The sequence below is a fragment of the Mustela nigripes genome, chromosome 9 (assembly GCF_022355385.1).
Source record: "Mustela nigripes isolate SB6536 chromosome 9, MUSNIG.SB6536, whole genome shotgun sequence".
In the NCBI taxonomy this organism is placed as follows: domain Eukaryota; kingdom Metazoa; phylum Chordata; class Mammalia; order Carnivora; family Mustelidae; genus Mustela; species Mustela nigripes.
This window is the reverse complement of record NC_081565.1, coordinates 4,636,692-4,655,001: the sequence shown is the minus strand read 5'-3', so window position 1 is coordinate 4,655,001 and position 18,310 is coordinate 4,636,692. Positions and strand designations below refer to the sequence as shown.

Below are 18,310 nucleotides of genomic sequence, written 5' to 3'. Positions count from 1 at the left end.
AAAGGTAGAAAAAGGAACGTCTGACGTTTTAATAGTGTAAAACCTGGCCTGACTATTCTCAGCTTTCTCACGAGGTTTTCCAAAGGATTCACTGGCTGGGAAAGTGTGCTCCCTGGAAGGTGGGAGACTTTCCTCTCCCGGGGCTGCATGTTCCCTGCACTGGCCCCCTGGCCCCACCAGGGCCTGTGGCTGCTGGCCTTGCAGGGCCGTCTGTGCCTCTCACGGCGCGGACTGGCCCCTTCTCTCTGCGTCCTTGATCTCCATCTCTGCCTCCAGTAACTGCCCCGGGCCTTCAGCTGGGGGTGGCTTTGGGTGAGCCTGGTGTTGACTTACTGATCATGCTAGAAAGTCAAAGAACCCCTGGTTCTGCTGAGCTGTTGGGCCCTGAGGAGGAGTGTGCCGAGAGAGGGAGGCAGCACGCTCGGCCGGGGGCTCGCAGGTGGGTGAAGTCGGCTCTGTTGTACGCGGGAGATGCCTGGCGCGTCCTCCTGCTTGTGAGCGGGCGGAACAGACGTGCGGGACTTGCAGCGCTCCGTGGGAGGTTAGCAGCAGGGCGCCAGGGCGCCCCGAGGCCCGTCTGTTGGTGCACAGCTGCCCTCCAGTTGGGGAGCACTAACGCAGATCAGAGCACCATCTCGTCTTCCTGCCGCAGACGCGGTGCCGCTTTGCTCTTGGAGAGTCGAGGCCGCGTCCCTGCCCCCCCCCCCGCCCCCCGTCGGTCCCCTCATTCCCCGCTCCACCTGCATCTCCAGAGAAAGGCGTCTGTGGGACCTTTGCCTCATTCCATCGTCTTTTCTGTTCTTATGTCACCCTCTTGGCTTCATTTATTTCTGTTTATTGGTTTGTTTTGTGTTCCATCTTTTTGACATAAACCAAAACAACAGAATTTAGGAAAACCACGGACAGACAGCAGCACAGAAGGATGAGTATAATCTCGAGTGAGGAAGGCAGCTCCGTGGATAAGCAGATGCTGCCCTCCCCCGGCCGCTGTGGGTGGCACTGAGCAGCGTCGGGTCCCAGAGGCAAACCCAGGCTCACAGAGCAAGACCCGCCCGTGTCTGCTTAGCGTAGGAGAACAGCATCGGGCCCTTTGGAGAACATGTAGAAGGTAGAAGTGCTCCCAAATGGCCTTTGTTTTGTCGGTGCTGTAGCGGGGTAGGGAAAATTGGTGTTTTATAGACTGGTGTTTTCCACGTTTTCTGGAAACGGGGCTTCTGAGGCATGCCCTGCCAAAGAAGGGTTCCCTGGTCAGACACCTAGGGCTCATGGTCCTCGGCACAGGGTCTGAGCGCCCCCGCTGTCAAGGGTCCTGATGAACTCTGTTGTGCACAGCACTTGTCGGGACTCTGAGCCCTAGTCGGCATCCAGGAGAACAGGTTGTCCGGTCAACGGAACACATTCAGAAAGATGTTCCAAAAGATTTTTGTTGCTTTTGGTTTCTCTTTCCACTCACCGCACCCCCACCCCCACCCCCACACATAGACACATACACATGCACACTGCCTAAAAGAGTGAAAAGTAGGAATAAACTTGGCCCCATTCTGAAATCAGCTTCAGAGACCATTTGGGTCACAGAATGCTGTTGGTCCAGACCCTGAGAGACGGTCAGTGGCCATCCACCTGTCCGGTCAGTGCTGCCCACAGCTGGGGCCTCGGCCCCCATGCCCTCAGCCCCCGCACCCTCGGGTGCGTCTCTGCGAGCTGCTCTGGCACCCTCTGCCCTCTGGCTGGCTGAGGTCTTGGCTTTCCTCCGTCTGAGAGGGCGCTGCCTGAGCTAGGGCCGTGCCACATGCTAGGCTTGACTCGGTTTCTCTGGCGACGCGTGTGTTCTCACCCCCTGCCTTTGGTTTTTTCAGGCCTAGCTCTGCTAGCCCCAGTGGGAAGCCCTCTGGATCAGCAGTTAACATGGGCTCTGTGCAGGGACACTACGTTCAACAGGTAGAAGATGGCTTTGCAGACCTCCAGCCCTGGACACTTAGGCCCGTCTCCAAGCGCCAAAAGAGAAGGGACTGTCCAACCATTTGAGTGCTCCTCTTAAAAAGAGAGACGAGCCCTAGCACTTAGAGCATGGCGCCGGGAGCCGGCAGCCCAAGTCCCTCCTGGCGAAGGCATTTCTCCTCTTGATGGGCGTCTGGATCCTTCCTTGTCCTGCAGAGAAGGGAGGATGCGGATTCCTCTGAGGAGGTGGCGCCAGAAGGTGGACCTCCCTCCGTAGTAATTTGGGTTGTGAAGGCGCGGGGACTCGGTTAGGTGTGTGGGTCAGCTCTAGAAGCCGCGCGTGTGTGCGTGCGTGTGTTAGCTCTAGTAAGTGCTGTGTCTCGTCTGTGTCTTGGCTGGGTGGGGGTACCAGTGGAATGAGGCTTTCCCATTTTGTAACAAAAGGGGTTTCTTGGTGTCTTTGCCTTCAGGCACTGTTATGAGCCGCTGCTCTAAAATGCCATGGGGTCCTGAGCTCACACCCGTCAGGCGTGGCTTTTTAATAAAACCGCATTCCTGGCTGATGGAGACGGAAGTTTGATCGCTCATTTCACTCCTCCTAACTTGGTTCCCTGGAGGGTCGTTCCTTGAATTGCTTGGACTGAGCTGCTAAAGCTTTCTTGCAGAGGTCACACCCTGGTGGGGGGCAGAGTCGAGGCTGGCCACAGAGCTGCAGGTTCATGGGATCCTGATGGGAATCTCCAGGCCAAACGAGGGTTCAGGGGGGACGTTTCCGGAGAGCAGGAGTTGGGGGCAGGGTGTTGAAGACCAGGGAGGACCAAGTCCACGTGGTGGCCCCGTGCCCCTCTGCAGGCATTCGGGAGTTCGACTCGTGCGGTGCACTTGGATCTGCTCGAGGGCTTTTTACCCTCGGGGCACAGGATGCACTGATTTGAGAAGGCCCTTCCAAGTCAGCCTTGGATGTGTGCCTGCTGCACAGGCCCATGGCCATTGCAGAATGGTTCCCAGAGGACCCGGCACCTTCTTGCCTCCCTGAATCATTGCCTTCAGCACTGTTGGGAGGGGAGAGAGCAGTGTCCGCCCGTGTCCTTCCAAGTCTGGTCCTTCCACCAAAGGAATGGGCTTCTTAGGGTAGCTTTTTTCTGTGACTCAGAAGCAGGCAGGGGCCAGTGGGACTTATGTATCCAGACAGATGTTTCTGCATAAGGGTAACTGTCTTTGTCCCCGTTCATTTGTCCAAAGGCCAAACAACGAGTGGACGAAAAACCCAGCCTGGGAAGCGTGAAACTGCAGGAGGCCCCCTCAGCCGCCTCCCAGATGAAGCGAACCGGAGCAATCAAGCCTCGGCCGGTCAAAGTGGAGGAGAGCAAGGCCTGAAGGTGCTTGGCCACGCCTCGCCCCCACCTCGAGGACAGGGCCGCCGCTCGGCCTGGACACAGCCAGACTCGCAGACATCTCGGACACCTCGCCAGATCCACCGTCCAGCCACCTGGCCCAGACTGAGAGACCTCCCTTCCCCTCTCCACTCCCGAAAGCTCTGTGTCCAGCCAGCTTGCCCCTGTGGATGTGTGGCATTGACCTGCTCGCTTTACTACGAAGCAAACAAGCAAGCAAACGACCCCGTCCCCGTGTCGTCCCCGCCTCCTGTCCACAGTGACCGTGGAGTGACTCGAGCCTTTGTGCAGTACAGATGACCCCGTCCCCCCCCCCCCCCCCCCCCCCCCCCCCCCGCACCCCCGGCCCCAGGCGTAGTGGTTTGGCAGCAGGGCCATTTTAGTTCGAGGCTTTTTGTTTTAAAAAGCAGCTAAGTTTTTACAAAGGAGAAAGGAAAAGAAAACAGAAACAGAAGCTATGTGTGCATAGCGGAACTTCTCTACACTCGCCATCCTTCCGCCCTCCTCCGACCCCGTACCGCACGCCCCCTCTCTCTGGGGCCGCCGCCGCGCCTGCCTGCGATTCCTTAACACGGGACTTTCGGGCAGACGTGCCCCCGCCCCCCGCACTCCCTCAGCGGGTCAACTGGTACCGGTGCTCGCAGAAACCGTGGGGGGCACGCCGGCGGGCAGCTCCGTGTTCGGGGCAGCGAGGGAGAGGGGCGGGTTAGGCTGGTGTTTTTGGGGGGGGGGGGGTCCGGCCCCTGGCCCGATGGTCGGTCGCTGGAGCTTCGGGGCAGCCCAGTGAGGCCGGTTGCATTTTTGGCGTAATCGTGACACGCGGTTTCTGTCCCGGACTCTTCTAAAGCCAGTGGACATGCTAGCACGGGGCAGCTGAGGTAAATCCCGGAGATGCATAGTCACTGGTGTTTCCCGGGGCTGTCATCGGACCCTCACGCCCTTCCTGGAAGCCTTCCATAACACGCCCTCCTCCTCTCCTCCTGAGCCTGTCTCTTTTCTTGTCTGGGTCCTCCTGTCCCACCACCTTTCCCACAGCTGGCTCCTGGAAGCCACGAGGCTCCCTCACGAGGGGACAGGGCCCGGGGACAGGGCCGCGCGGCCGGCCACCTGCTGGGGTCTGTGGCCCGCAAGGCTGCTGCGCGAGCTGACTTTTTCCTCCTTGGCCCGGCTCCCACCTGCACACCCGGGTGCTGGGGGCACAGTGGCCTGAGCTGGGCCGTGGGCAGCCGTCCTGCCGGACAGCTGGGGCGGGCTCCGAGGGGAGGGTGGGTTGCGGGTCTGACTTTGCTCCACCGCAGCTGGGGGCAGCCTCGAGGAAAAAGCGTGGAGGGCCGCTGCCAGCAGGATGTTTGTGTGAGCCATCTCATGCTGGGTTTTTGTTCTTTCTGTTTTAAAATAAGACCTAGAAGGAAATCATCCCCGATTTTGTCATTCCAAGGAGAGGGGAAAGGAAATACCAAGTTTTATACATGCTCTTCAGGGTAACTAACTGGCCAGCCACGTTCCTCCACGACAGGGAGGAGGACCTGGCTCAGGACGAGCAGGAGGTGAGCGGCGATGAGGCCCTCAGAGTCCAGGCTCGGGTCACTGCTGCTGTGTGACGCCCCATGGCCCTGAGCGCTGTGTCCAGCCTACAACCCGGTAGGGAGCAGCGCCTTGGGGCCCTTTGCTGCTTTAAGGATTCGGGGTGCGTCCCGCCAGCGAGAGTGCTGGGTTGACGCGAGGGTCCTCCGGACAGGGCCGCCGTTCTTGAAAGACGCTCTCGCGCTTCCTGACAGCTTTGTGTCGCCCTTCCCGCCTCTGCCCTCAGACCGGGCTTCCGCCAGCTGGCCACCTCCATGCCTGAATCTTGATTCTGGGGTCCCTTCTCCTAAGGCTGCTCGCTTGACGAGTTGCCCGCTCTCGCCTGTCCCGTGTGCTCATCTGCTTTCTCTTCCCTGCCAGTGTGTGACCGCTGTCCCTGTGACCGGCCGCCCTGCCACCGTTCCCCTCTGCTGCCACCTGCCTCCCCTGTCCGGCTGCCCCTGTGGGAGCCACACACATTCCCTGCTGCGCGCACACTCAGAAACACGGCCAGGCCCGCACACCTAGTAGCGGTGCATGTTGTATGTCAGAAGGAAGGAAAAGGTTTTCTCACTTTGCATTCCAGCAGAGCAGCCCTGGATGCTGTTGGAAACACAAGGTGTACCCTTCAGGTGGACCTGCCCTCAGCAAGACAGTGCTTCCTGTTTGAGAAAAAAATAAAAACGAAAGGTCACCTGTTCGCCAGCCCTTTCCTCTACCCTGGTATTTTCTCTCCTCCCCCTCCCCAATAAAAACAGAAAACACTAGAATTTATTTATATGTATTGATGTTGTAGGTCTAGGTGAAAAAAAGTAAATGTTTCACTGCTCTATTTATATATAATGTCTGAGTTCTTCCGTGCAGGAAAGGCCAGGAAATTGCATGTGAAGGTCAGTGCGTTCACCACCTCCGTGTGCTGGAGCTGCGGTCTCTTTCCCACTAAGATTCAGATTCTAAATTGGGCTTGGGGCAGAGGGCAGGGCTGAGGCCTGCCTGACCTCCCCACCCCACTCTAGTCCCTTCCTCGGTCTGATTAAATGCGGTGTTTAGTGCAGATAGGTTTTAAGGTGCAATATCTCCTTTTCATTTGGTTTTAGAACCAAGCTCAAGGTAATAGGGCTTAGGGTCTTACTTTGGTTTCAGAACCCCGTCCTCAGCGCATACACATGCAGAGGCTTCTGCCAGGATGCTACGGGGCTGTCGGTGGGAACAGGTGAAGACCAGCACTTTCCTTTCTGGGGCTTCTGAGATGGGGGCAGGGGGCAGTCAGAGACCCCTCACTGCACCTTTGCTGCCTCCTGATGCTGGCAGCTTGGCCCTGGCCATTGATGGTGCAACTCATTGCTTGGCAACCAGTGACCCCCGCAATAGTGTCCCTGCAGTGTCAACTACTCAGTGGGGGAAGTCCTGGAGTGTGGGGTCAAGTGTCCAAGAGGCATTACCCCCCACACACACCCGCCGCCAGAAACTTCTCTGCCAGTTATATTTGGTCTCGTTTTCTTAACTATTGCTTCCCCCTTTTTAATCCACACCATTACTATTTTCAGACTTGGAATTCATACACTTCTAGCTCTGGGTTCCTTATGAGGGAAACCAGAGGATGACTTAGACATTCAGAAATCGGTTGAGTTCCAAAGCTGTGGCCGTTCCAGCCACCTCTGGGGATATTGGGGAATCCTGTGAAATACTGGCCTCGGGTCCCCCCAGCTCTGCCCTTGCCCTCCTGTCTTCTGGATCTGCCCTCTGGATGGGTGATGAGGTTTGTGACTGACGCTCAGAGCCAAGGAGGCTGAGGATGTGCACGTGGGTGCACAGCCATGGTCAGAAATGGCCCACTGAGGCAGTGTGTGGTAGACTGGTACAGCCCCTCCCTCCCAGCTGTTCAGTTCCTTTCCACCAAGTAGCTGCATGTTGCCTCTCCAGTCTGTATTTGTCCCTTTTCACTGCTTGCAGAGCAAGCCTGGGTTAGGTCTGTGGGAAATGGCCTTTGACGACCAAGGACACCAGTGTGTGCTGTGTCATGTTCTGTGCTGAATGGGAAATGCAGACTTCCAGAAAACGAGCTCTTCCTGCTTGAAAATGTGAGATGGACCCAAGAGATCACCTGGGACAGGGTGTTTCAGTGTTGGGGCCAGGCACTGTCCCCTAGCCATGCCCTCTGTCAGGACCACCAGTGCATACTTGGCTAGTGGTCTTCCAGGCGCATCTGACCATGCCGTTAACCATTTCCCCACTCTGGCTGCGTGGCAGTGTCCCTAGGACCCTGTCTTCAGCATGTTATGAAGCTTTAGAGTGGAAATTTCTATGAAGGCTCTGTGTGGGTGACTTTCTTCCATTGTTTAAAGGGGATTCTGTACTCAAGCTGTTGACCTCATGCCTTGCATAGTAAAAAGGGTTTGGGTTTTTGTTCTTGAGGGTGGTTTTGTTTTTGTTCCCTTTTGCTTTTAGTTTGGCCTTTCCTCTTTGTCTTTTCATGTAGACCAGATATTTGAAAGGGCAGACGATGGCTAAAGGTGTCTTGTGTTTATATATTTTTTGGTAAGCTTTTGCCTTGGATGGGAAATGGAATCATGGATTCAGCAGGCCATGGTGGCACACTCACCCTTTGCCCTTCCCTCCGGATCACTACCTGTTGTTTCTCCTTTCAAATATGTGATTGTACTAGCTCTTTCCATATGAAAGAGTTCTCCTTATTTAAATAAAAAAATTTAAAAAAAAAGAAAAAGAAAAAGCCCTAAAGCTGAACATGCTTTCTCAGGCTGTGTGTCCCTCGATTTTCATTTGAGGAGAGAGACGGAAGGGTTTTTAGGGACATCTTCTGTGGAAATCGGGAGTGACTTGGCCGAAATGCTCTAAAGCACGGTGGGGGAGAGAAGGGATTAAAACCTCTAGACAAGGGTTAATATTCCAAATGGGTGGACGTTCGTGCCCATGCCCCTGGTGGGTGATCTCCTGGTGTGCAGGACATCTGCCTGCCCTTTGCCCTCTCCCGACTTCCCCCTAGAATTGGGCATGTCAGAGGAGAAGGCATCTGATTTGTTATGGCTTATTTTTTTAATTTTTAAGTAAGCATCTGACCCCAAGATCAAGAGTTGCGTGCTTTACCAACTGAGCCAGCCAGGCTGAGTTGTGTGAGCCATTTTATGCTCTGTCGTGGTTTTTGTTTGCTTTTGCCACTTCTGAGTGACCCTTATCTTTTGGATAAGGAGGAGAGGCTTATGCTGCACTTTGGTAGGAAAGAGGAATGCTCCAGTCGTGGGGAAGTGAGAGATCAAGCGCTTGGGTTTGAGTCCCAGCAGTGAATGTCGGGTCTGCCCCCAACCACCCCAGCTGCATGACTTGGAAGAACACTTCACCCCCTGGAGTCCCAACTGTAAAATGCCGATTTAACAGTACCTAACGTCCGGGGTAGTGTGGACTCAAAGAGGTCATGGGCACCAGTTAAGAATGTAGGAGACTTCTAAATCACCCCTGCATAGAACACCTTCCATGAGGAAAGACTGCAGTTTCCTCCAGCGCCTCTTGACTAGGGAAGAACAGGGACCTGGGCACCGGCTGTCTCGGCTCTAGCGGCCAAACGGTTCCCTGGATTCACTGCCAGGGACAGGGGGTTCCCGGAACTTCAGGAGTCAGCCAGCCCCACTGCTCCGGGGGCCCAGGGAGCCCCCGGCCTCAGGCGGGGTGAGCCCCAGCTCCCTCCCTCTCCACAGCCGTGGGCGAGGCACGGGTAAGTCCGAAGTAACCCCACATTCTCCACCGGTGTCCTCTAACGCTGGGCTGACCAACATTCGCGGGGCAGAGAGATGGTTCGCGAACCACCAGCACTGTAGCTCTTCACCCTGCAGTACCCACCCGTGAGATGAACACACACGAGAGGACCGGGAAGGGGAACACTGGGGACGAGGGTGGTGGTCCCGTAGGTGAGCCGTCCCGCCCCGCCAGCGGGGGACCGAAGAGCGGCGGCGGGGGGAGGCAGGGCCGCGAGGGAGCCCGAGGAGCGGTGGGCCGGGGCCGGGGGAGCCGCGCGCCGTGCGGGAGCCCGAGGCAGCCGGGGCGGGGGGCGGGGAAGCGGCGGCAGCACCGACCCCGCCCGCCCTCCCTGCGCGCGAGCGGGCCCGCGGGCCCCGGGCAGACCCCCGCACGCGAGCTGCTCGCCGGACTGCACTGTGATGCACACGGCTAAGACCCAACCGTCTCGTTTTTTTAAAAACACTGGAGGGTCCAGCGGCCACGGGGCTCCGGAAACACCAAAGCTGTCAACCGCGCACTACAGAGGCGGGTCTCCGCGCCGCTCCGGACCCTAAGGGCCCCGGCGGCGCACGCGCGGCGCTCTGACCCAGGGCGCACGCGCGGCGCTCTGACCCAGGGCGCACGCGCGCCGCTCCCGCTAAGGGCTCCGCAGGCCAAGCGAGTCGAGCGTCGAGCAGGCGGTGCGTGCGCGGCGCAGAGTGCCGAGCGGTCTCGCCCCGGCGCGCGACCAGAAGCCCTAACGGTGGGCGCCCCCCCGTCCCCCGGCCGGCGGATCCGAGGCGGGGTCGGACGCGGGGAGCAGCTCTGCGGGAACTCGACGGAAAGAGAGTACGTTTGAGGCGCCGGGGACGAGCGACCCGTTGAGAGCCGAGAGTCGGCGCGGGCCGCGCGTGCGCGGCTTGCGGACGACCTGGGCCGGGGGCGTCGGCGTCCGGCGGGACAGGGGGGCGGGGCCGAGGGCATGTGCGCCCCTGGAGGGAGGGGGGCGCCCGGGCAGGTGCAGGCTTGGGAGAGGAGGGAGTGCTTCGGGGCGAATGAAACCTGCGGGAAGGTGCAGCCCGAGAGAGACAGGGAATGCCTGGAAGAGGAGTGGGGGCCGCCCCGGGCCCCTGAGGTCTCTGCAGAGGCGGGGACCGCCGCAGGCCCGATGCAGCTTTGTTCGGTGCGAGAAGGAGCGCCCAGCGAAGACAAGTGGCGCTCAAGGGAAGATGACGCCTCAGGGAGGAAACGGGGGTTCCTGGGTACAGACGCACCCTCGGGGTGCGAAGGGGGGCGCCCGGGGGATGCGCTGCAGCTGCGAGCGGGGTGGGGGAGCACTGACGCAGATGAGGAGCCTTCTGGGGGCCAGGAGGGCGAGGTTGGCGAGGCCCGGGGTCTTCCCTAATAAGCAGCTCCTCTCCGGGAAGCGCTCAGGTGGTGGTCGCGGGGTGGCTTGTCGAGTGACTGTTCAGTCCTGAGGCGCCCGAGTTCTCACCTTAGGTGACTGCTGGTGTCCTCCGGACTTTCTCCCAAGGACCCCCCACCCCCACCCCCACCCCCTCCAACAACGTCTGGTTCTTCGCGGTGCACCTGAGAGCTGCGGTGGCTGCCGAGCTCTTCCTCGAGTCTGTGAGCTTCTGGTTGCTGCTGCTTTACCAATGCGTCTCTGTCCTTCTCCAGGGCATCCTGCAGGACCCGCTTCTCTACGCGATGTTGGGATTTTTGGAGCGCCCTGTGGTGGTGACGGCTGACATCAATTTGAACGTAGTGGCTCTGACTGCAGTGGGGTTACTGAGCCGCCTGTGGCAGCTCGCCTATCCAAGGGCTGTGGTGTAAGCCAGACAACCCCATTCAGGACGGATCGGAAATTGTGATGTGTTCATGCGCTGGGGAGCGGCACTGCCCTTCTGAACAGCAGAAGCCAGAGAGTGGAATTCAGGGCTTCTCGGTGATGGGTGTTTGGGGCAGAGGAGAGGACAGTGGGTCCTCAGGACGGCACCTGCTGAGTCCACCTGTCACATTTGCCCTGTAGTTCTCTGAAACAGGTGCCCCTGAAACAGGTGGTACCCATTTAAAATCAGGGGTAGAGGATCGATGGGTTTGGAACCGAGTCTCCACGGACCTCCAATTGTGGTGCTCTAAGGACCGATGACGGCTGGTGGCATGACAGGGCCACTTGCGGTCTGGCTAACGTGTGGTCAGAGAAGAACATACATTGTGGAACCCATTAAACACACACAAAAGTAGGGAGAATAGTATAACCCCCCCCATGTGTTCATCACTCAGCTTCAGTGGACTTTTTTGAGGCAAGTCATAAGCATGTTTCAGTAATTTGGTATCTTTCTAAAAGATGAGAACTTAAAAAACTGTATTAACGTTATCACGCCTAAGAAATTGACAGCAATGTTGACGGTATCCTTGAATGTCCCCAACTGTCTGAAAACAGTTGCAGTTGGTTTCTGCATGTCCCCCCATGACCCCTGCCTCTGGTTACCAGGTGTGATTCTGACCCTTAGTCACAGACGCAGCCCCGGGTCTGGGAGGCCCCTCAGTAGACGGCCTGCTCGCACGTCCCTCAGCGGACCCGGGGAGGGTGAATCGAGGCTGTGTAGGGTAGACACCTGGGTGTGTGGCTGTTGTCGGCGAGTTTTCCCTCCTGTCCTTGTGGATGCATGGCGCTGTGCCGCTGTCTGAATATTTGGGGACTGAGTGCAGGTGCAGTCAAATGAGCACACGTTGTTTGGAAACAGGGATACATTTACCCCCCACCTGTGCGAGGGCATCCGCTTCTAGTGACTGTCGCGCGTGTTTGCTTTGCAGCTTTGATGAAGTGTACTACGGGCAGTACATCTCTTTCTACATGAAGCGGATCTTCTTTCTGGACGGCAGTGGACCACCATTTGGCCACATGCTGCTGGCCTTAGGAGGTAGGATTCGTTAGCAAGAGAAGTAGCCATTTATTTTTTTTTTAATTTTTTATTCTTTAAAGATTTTATTTATTTGACAGATCACAAGTAGGCAGAGAGAGAGGGAGAAGCAGGCTCCCCACTGAGCAGAGAGCCCGATGCGGGGCTCGATCCCAGGACCCTGGGAAGGCAGAGGCTTTAACCTACTGAGCCACCCAGGCACCCCTAGAAGTAGCCCTTTAAAACTTCTAAGTGAGGGGCTCCCGGCTGGCTCAGTTGGTGGAGCACGTGACTCTTGATCTCAAGGTCGTGAGTTCAAGCCCCACATTGGGTGTAAAGATTATTTTAAAATAAATTAATAAATAAAGCGTATTTATAACACCTAAATAAATAAGTTAAATTGTGGTCATTTGTTTAAGAAATCATTAAACTCGTAAGTGGAATTTCTTGAAGGCAGAAACTGTGTCTAATTAGTCATCAGTGTTACCCTGCAGCTGTCAGGGTTTGGTACTCCCCAACTCTTGCTGCTTGGGGTAGTTTCTGACTTGTCTTTTGTTTCAGGTTATTTAGGAGGATTTGATGGTAACTTTCTGTGGAACAGGATCGGAGCAGGTAATAGGTCATTTTCACGTCCCTTGTGACTTTGGAATATTAGGATGGAGAGGGTTTATTAATCCGTCCAGCGAATGATAAATTCGGTACACGTGGAAGGGTTGTGAAAGGCCCGGCAAACATCTTAGTGTATTCTCACAGCGCGCACTCTGTCCTCGGTTTTCGGTCCATGGGGCAGCGTCTGTGTGTGGCATCTGATCGCAGTTATCTTTTTTCCATGGAAGTTTTGTCTCTTGCCTCAGTGTTTTGGGGAAAAGGCAGGGCAGATTTATAAACGAGTAAAGCACTAACTACTTTCAGAGTTATGAGGCATTACTGCACACGGCCAAGGTCAAGGCTTTTATCCGCAACTTACACATGCCCTTCTGACATGGTGCCTAGTTTGGCAAACTTGTATTTTGGGATCTGTGAACGTGACTCCATGTTTGAAAACACACCTGCGGCGTAGGAAGGTGGTGTGTGCCCCTTGTGGTCAGCTCTGCTGTGGTTGCTTTTCCAGAATACAGCAGCAACGTGCCCGTGTGGTCTTTGCGCCTGCTGCCGGCCCTCACCGGGGCTCTGTTGGTGCCCATGGCCTACCAGATCCTGCTGGAGCTTGGCTTCTCTCATTGCGCCGCCACGGGGGCCGCTCTGCTGATACTTATCGGTGAGACCCAGGCCTCTGCCTGCTCTGGTGCTGCTCAGGGAAGCCCCCAGCGTTGGCCCTGGTTAGGTCACAGCGTGCAGCCCAGGAGAGCTCGTGGGTTTAGTAGATGTGCCCCCGCAGGGCCTCCTCCTCACAGGATGAAAGGAAGTGTGCCCAGTCTGCCCAGATTTGACTCTGGGAGGGCTCCGTGGCCCTCCTCCCAGGGTGTGGGCCGGGAGAACTGTGTGGTCAGACTTGTGAAGCCGCATACATCCACGTACCACAAAGTTGGTATTCCTTCTGTACATGACAAGGATAAAGACTCAGAAAGGTTTGGTGACTTGCCCGAGGTCACACAGGCCTTGCTAGGTATGATTCACACCTCAGAACTCGCTTCTGTGGTTCTGGAGCCCATCTCCTCCAGCCACCCAATCCTGAACTTCCCATGGCCACGTTCTGTGGCCTGTAGAGGGTGTCCTTTCTGTGGGTGCACCCGTCTCCCTGTGTCTGCCCTTACTCCCTGACAGCTGACGTACGTGTCCTCTTTCTAACAGAGAACGCTCTCATCACTCAGGCAAGGCTCATGCTTTTGGAGTCAGTGTTGATATTTTTCAACCTGTTGGCTGTGCTGTCCTACCTGAAGTTTGCCAACTCCCAAAAGCAGAGGTATGCAGCGGGGGGCACGCCCTTCCTAGTTAACGGGAGGGAAGAGTCCGGGTGGCTTGTTGACCTGAAAGGGTCTGATGCCTTTTCATTTGGGGGAGCCGCTTGGGGACTTTGTGTCTTTCGCCTTCAAGACTGGCCCTTGGCTCCTGACTTCACAAATACATTCTCATTTTTGTGTAATTTATTTTTTTTTTAAGATTATTTATTTGAGAGAGAGAGCAGAGTGAGCAGGAGAGAGCATGAGGCGGGGGAGCAGCCGAGGGGGAGGGAGAAGCAGGCTCCCTGCTGAGCAGGGAACCTGACGTGGGGCTCAAACCCAGGACCCCGAGATCATGACCTGAGCCAAAGTTAGCCACTTAGCCGAGGGAGCCACCCAGGCGCCTCTGACTTCTGTATAATTTAAACTAACTGGAAAAATGTTCTGGCCAAAAAGAAAAAATTTCTGTCGGGACTGAGATTTGAGAGACGACGGTGCGTCTTTCTCGTCGTGGAGCTCAGGATGGCCCTCTGATCCTGAGAGCTCTGGGGGGTGCGCCCCCTCGGGCCGTGTCTTGTGATCCGTTCCCAGCTGTGTTCTTCTGCTTTGACCCCAGGCCCTTCTCCCTGCGCTGGTGGTTTTGGCTGACGCTGACCGGAATGGCCTGCTCCTGCGCAGTGGGGTGAGTCCGGGCTGCGGGCCTCAGGCAGCCGTGGCCGCCTCCTCGTTCAGTGCCTTGTTGGAACGATTTCTCCTTGGGTCTTTTCAGCGTCAAATATGTGGGTGTTTTCACGTACCTGCTGGTGCTCGCAGTGGCCGGCGTCCATGCCTGGCACCTGATCGGAGACCGGACTCTGTCGCATGTAGGTGCCCATGGAGTGGGGCGAGTGGCCGTCCCGGGGTGGGCGGAGGTCGGTGTGATGTGAGCATCTGGGGAGAAAGTCTTCTCTAGAAGACAGGCTTTGTGAGCCTCTGGCCAGAGGCTGTGGGAAGCCTGGAGCTCTGCTGCCCGCTTCCTCCGGGCCTGCCTGTCTGGAGGGTGCACCTTCCCGAGCGGCTGGACATGACCTGTCCTCTGTGTGGCGGCAGGTCCGTGTGCTGTGTCACCTGCTTGCCCGAGCGGCAGCGCTGCTGGTCGTCCCGGCCCTCATGTACTTGTCATTCTTCTACGTCCACTTGACTCTGCTCTGCCGCTCCGGGCCCCACGACCAGATCATGTCCAGCGCTTTCCAGGCCAGCCTGGAGGTAAGGAGGGGCTCCACAGCTGCCTCGGAGAGGGGACAAGACTAGGCTCAGGGTTTTCTTTCTTTCTTTCTTTCTTTTTTTTTTTTTTTGAGAGCAAGAGCATGAGCAGAGGGAGAGGGGGAAGCAGGCTCCCCACGGATCAGGGAGCCCGATGCGGGGCTCCATCCCAGGACCCTGGGATCATGACCTGAGCCGAAGGCAGACACTTAACCGACTGGACTCTGAGTTTCTTATGTAAACACTGTCAGGCATTAGGGGGGAAAACCAAATCAAGACATGAAGAAGCCGCTTTAGTTTTTCTAAACAAGCTGTGCATGTGTGGGCAGCGTGGAAACGGGCTATGGGTCAGCTCTTCAGTGTGGCCTGCCTGAGGACATGGCAAAGTCCCACAGATGCGGGGCAGATGCCCACACGTCACAGGACAAGCTCGCCTCTGGCATTCCTTCCTGCTGACTTTGCAGAGAGAGTGAGACATACCAGTTGGGGGGTGGTGAGGACTGGAGAGTCCGATGGGACCCACTCCTGACACCCAGGCATGTGTGTTTGGGCAAATTTCTTAGCTCATCCAAGTGCTCGGCTTCTCGCCTTTTTTTTTTTTTTTTTTTTAAGATTTATTTGTTTGAGGGGAGCCTGGGCAGTTTAGTTTTCGGTGTCAGCCTTCCTGCTCAGCGGGAAGCCTGCTTCTCCCTCTCCCTCTGCCCCTGTTTGTGTTCCTTCTCCTGCTCTCTCTCTGTGTCAAATAAATAACAAAGTCTTAAAAAAAAAAAAAAAAGATTTATTTATTTGACAGAGGACACAAGCAGGGGCAGAGGGAGAGGGAGAAGCAGGCTTCCCGCTGAGTGCAGAGCCCGTCCTGGGGCTCGATCCCAGGACCCTGAGATCACAACCTGAGCCGAAACACAAGAGTGGGACACCTGACCCACTGAGCCACCCAGGGAGCCTTTTTTTTTTTTTTTCTTCTTTAAAGATTTATTTACTTGAGAGGGTCTCACCTTTCAAATGGACAGGGTTGCACTTCTCGGAGGACGCCTGTGGCCGCTAAGCGGGAGGCTGTGTGGAAGGGTCGGAGTAGGTCCCGGTCCTCATAGCTAGTTCTGTGACTCAACAACGACTGCCACGGCCCCAAAACGCCCCCGCCCGGAGGAGGTGTGGCCGTCCAGAGGCTCTCTTGCTCACGGGCCCCCTCTTGCTTTTGTCTTAGGGCGGCCTAGCTCGGATCACGCAGGGCCAGCCCCTGGAGGTGGCCTACGGCTCCCAGGTCACTCTGAAGAACGTCTTTGGCAAACCCGTGCCCTGCTGGCTTCACTCCCACCAGAGCACCTACCCCATGATGTAAGGAAGGCGAGCGTTGTAAACCGGAGGTTGTAACGTGTTTGGCTTTTTCACGTTTCTGCTGTTACCAGCTTTGACTCGAAATGAAATCTCCGAGGAAGATGTTGAGCTCTCGGGTTCTGTTTATCAACAAACCTTGTCATTTCTGTGTATGGAGCAGAGGGACTCGGGGCAGAAGGCCCGGGCTCTCCCACAGCTGCTGCGTGGCGTGCACACCGGGCGCGTCCTGTCCCTCTCGGACGGACGCTTACACGTCTCATCCTTGTTTCCGCCCGGACACCCTGCCGGTGGCGTCGGCGGGAACCTCGAGAGAAAGGCTGATGGCGGCCCCCGGCGGACACGTGGTTGTGTTGGTTCCTTCTCGCAGATACGAGAACGGCCGAGGCAGCTCACACCAGCAGCAGGTGACCTGTTACCCCTTCAAAGACGTCAACAACTGGTGGATCGTGAAGGATCCCGGGAGGTGCGTGCGGGTGCTGGGACCCCAGGGTGGGGCGTCCCTCGTGGCGCCCTCTCCGTGGTCGCTTCCTCCCGCGAAGCTTCGAGAGCAGCTCTGTGGTGCTGAGCCCGCGGTCCAGGGGTTGGACGCTTCCTCAGGGAACTGCCCCCCGCCCCGTCCAGTGTCTCCCCGGGAGCTCCCCAAGCTCTCTGCCAGCACCACCTGTGCTCCCCACGGCATTCCCTTGCTCAGGCCTCACGGACGGAGGACTCCCTTGTCCCCCTGCCCCGTCCAGTCCAGCAGCCCGTCCTCCGTGGACTTCTGCAAATGCGGTCCCGAACCATCCTGGCCTCGGTCTCCCCCAGCCGTCTCCTGCTCCAGTTCTAGCTGCCCCACGTGGGCTTTTAAAATGTCACTCATGGCAGATCACGGTCGTGCTGAAACCCTTCCTAGCTTCTGTTGTCCCTCCAGGGCCACCCAGGGCCATCCAGACCCCTGACGGTGGCCTACAGTGCCTGGCCTCTGTCCCGCCTTGTGCCGGGGCCTCCTTTTTTTTTTTTTTTAAAGATTTTATTTGTATATTTGACAGAGAGAGAGTGAGAGAGGTAACACAAGCAGAGGGAGAAGGAGAAACAGTCTTGAGGAGCAGGGAGCCCGATGCAGGGCTCGATCCCAGGAAATGGGATCATGACCTGAGCCCAAGGCAGATGCTTAACGACTGAGCCACCCAGGCAGCCTAGCCGGCTTTTACTTTCTTTCTTTTTTTTTTTTTTTAAAGATTTTATTAATTTATTTGACAGACAGAGATCACAAGTAGGCAGAGAGGCAGGCAGAGAGAGAGAGAGAGAGGAGGAAGCAGGCTCCCTGCTGAGCAGAGAGCCCGATGCGGGGCTCGATCCCCTGACCCCTGGGATCATGACCCGAACCGAAGGCAGAGGCTTAACGCACTGAGCCACCCAGGCGCCCCTAGCCGGCATTTTCTTAAAACCTGACTGTCGCTCCTCTGGGAGGCTGCCTTGACCACCGTCCTCTGGTCACAGGCACGTCGGCGTCCCGGTACCCCTAGTGGCGCAGCCCGGATGGCTGCTGGGTTGGCCGCTTGCTGCAGCCCTGTGAGGCGGTCGGCCATGTCTGGCTGCTCCACCGCGCCCGCCATCACCCTGCTGGGCCTTCGGGGTGCGTGCGTGGGGCACGGGGACAAGGGAGGCCCCCTGACGAACCAGCCGGCTCTCTGTGTCCGCAGGCATCCGCTGGTGGTGAGTAGCCCGCCGCGGCCCGTGCGGCACGGGGACGTAGTACAGCTGGTCCACGGCATGACCACCCGCTTCCTCAACACGTGAGTGCCCACGGTCGGCCCTCCCCGCGCTTCTCGGCTCAGCCCCCTGCTGCCCCACTGCCCCCACGCCGTGTCTGGCTCCCTCGGGGCAGCCCCGCGTGTAGCCCGCACTCCGTGTTAGGAGGCGCCCCCGGTGGTGGTGATGACGGCGCACGGAGGGGTGGGGGGGAACGGAGCTCAGCAGGGGAGCCCGCAGACCCCGCTCCGCCCTGGACCCTGCAGCGGGAGGTGGCCGGGGGGCGGGGAGTGCTTCGAAAGACAGGTGAGGGAGAGCACGGGAGGGCTTCCCATATAGAGCCAAGCGCGGCCACTTCCCTGAAGTTGAATGGCTTAAAGTACGCGTGAGTTCAAGAGGCGTTGGAGGGACGCCTGGGTGGCTCAGTTGGTTAAGCAGCTGCCTTCGGCTCAGGTTATGATCCCAGCGTCCTGGGATCTAGTCCCACATCGGGCTCCTTGCTCAGAGGGGAGCCTGCTTCTCTCCCTCTGTCTCTGCCTGTGCTCGCTCGCTCTCCCTCTCTCTCTCTGACAAATAAATAAAATCTTAAAAA

At 57.3% G+C, this 18,310-nt stretch overlaps 2 protein-coding genes across 12 annotated transcripts in view; both read left to right on the top strand.

Moving 5' to 3' along the window:
- PRRC2B (proline rich coiled-coil 2B) overlaps positions 1–5,727 on the top strand; it is a 59,766-nt gene extending 54,039 nt beyond the window's left edge. For 5 of the 8 annotated variants that reach the window (XM_059410506.1, XM_059410507.1, XM_059410505.1 and 2 more), the window contains exons 30-31: positions 1,857–1,938; positions 3,181–5,727. In XM_059410506.1, the coding sequence (XP_059266489.1) occupies positions 1,857–1,938; positions 3,181–3,315 (217 nt within the window). In that variant the 3' untranslated portion in view covers positions 3,316–5,727. The remainder of the gene's footprint in view (positions 1–1,856; positions 1,939–3,180) is intronic. The other 3 variants (XM_059410510.1, XM_059410509.1, XM_059410508.1) reach the window with 1 other exon arrangement.
- A 3,572-nt stretch (positions 5,728–9,299) lies between these two features.
- POMT1 (protein O-mannosyltransferase 1) overlaps positions 9,300–18,310 on the top strand; it is a 16,699-nt gene continuing 7,688 nt past the window's right edge. Inside the window, exons 1-12 of one of the 4 annotated variants that reach the window (XM_059410497.1) lie at positions 9,300–9,473; positions 10,305–10,456; positions 11,445–11,551; positions 12,092–12,142; positions 12,642–12,788; positions 13,322–13,433; positions 14,027–14,092; positions 14,180–14,273; positions 14,500–14,655; positions 15,857–15,987; positions 16,355–16,450; positions 17,670–17,762. In XM_059410497.1, coding sequence (XP_059266480.1) covers positions 10,335–10,456; positions 11,445–11,551; positions 12,092–12,142; positions 12,642–12,788; positions 13,322–13,433; positions 14,027–14,092; positions 14,180–14,273; positions 14,500–14,655; positions 15,857–15,987; positions 16,355–16,450; positions 17,670–17,762 — 1,175 coding nt within the window. In that variant the 5' untranslated portion in view covers positions 9,300–9,473; positions 10,305–10,334. Of the gene's footprint in view, positions 9,474–9,641; positions 9,808–10,304; positions 10,931–11,444; positions 11,552–12,091; positions 12,143–12,641; positions 12,789–13,321; positions 13,434–14,026; positions 14,093–14,179; positions 14,274–14,499; positions 14,656–15,856; positions 15,988–16,354; positions 16,451–17,669; positions 17,763–18,310 lie in introns of those variants that run through there. The other 3 variants (XM_059410496.1, XM_059410498.1, XM_059410499.1) reach the window with 3 other exon arrangements.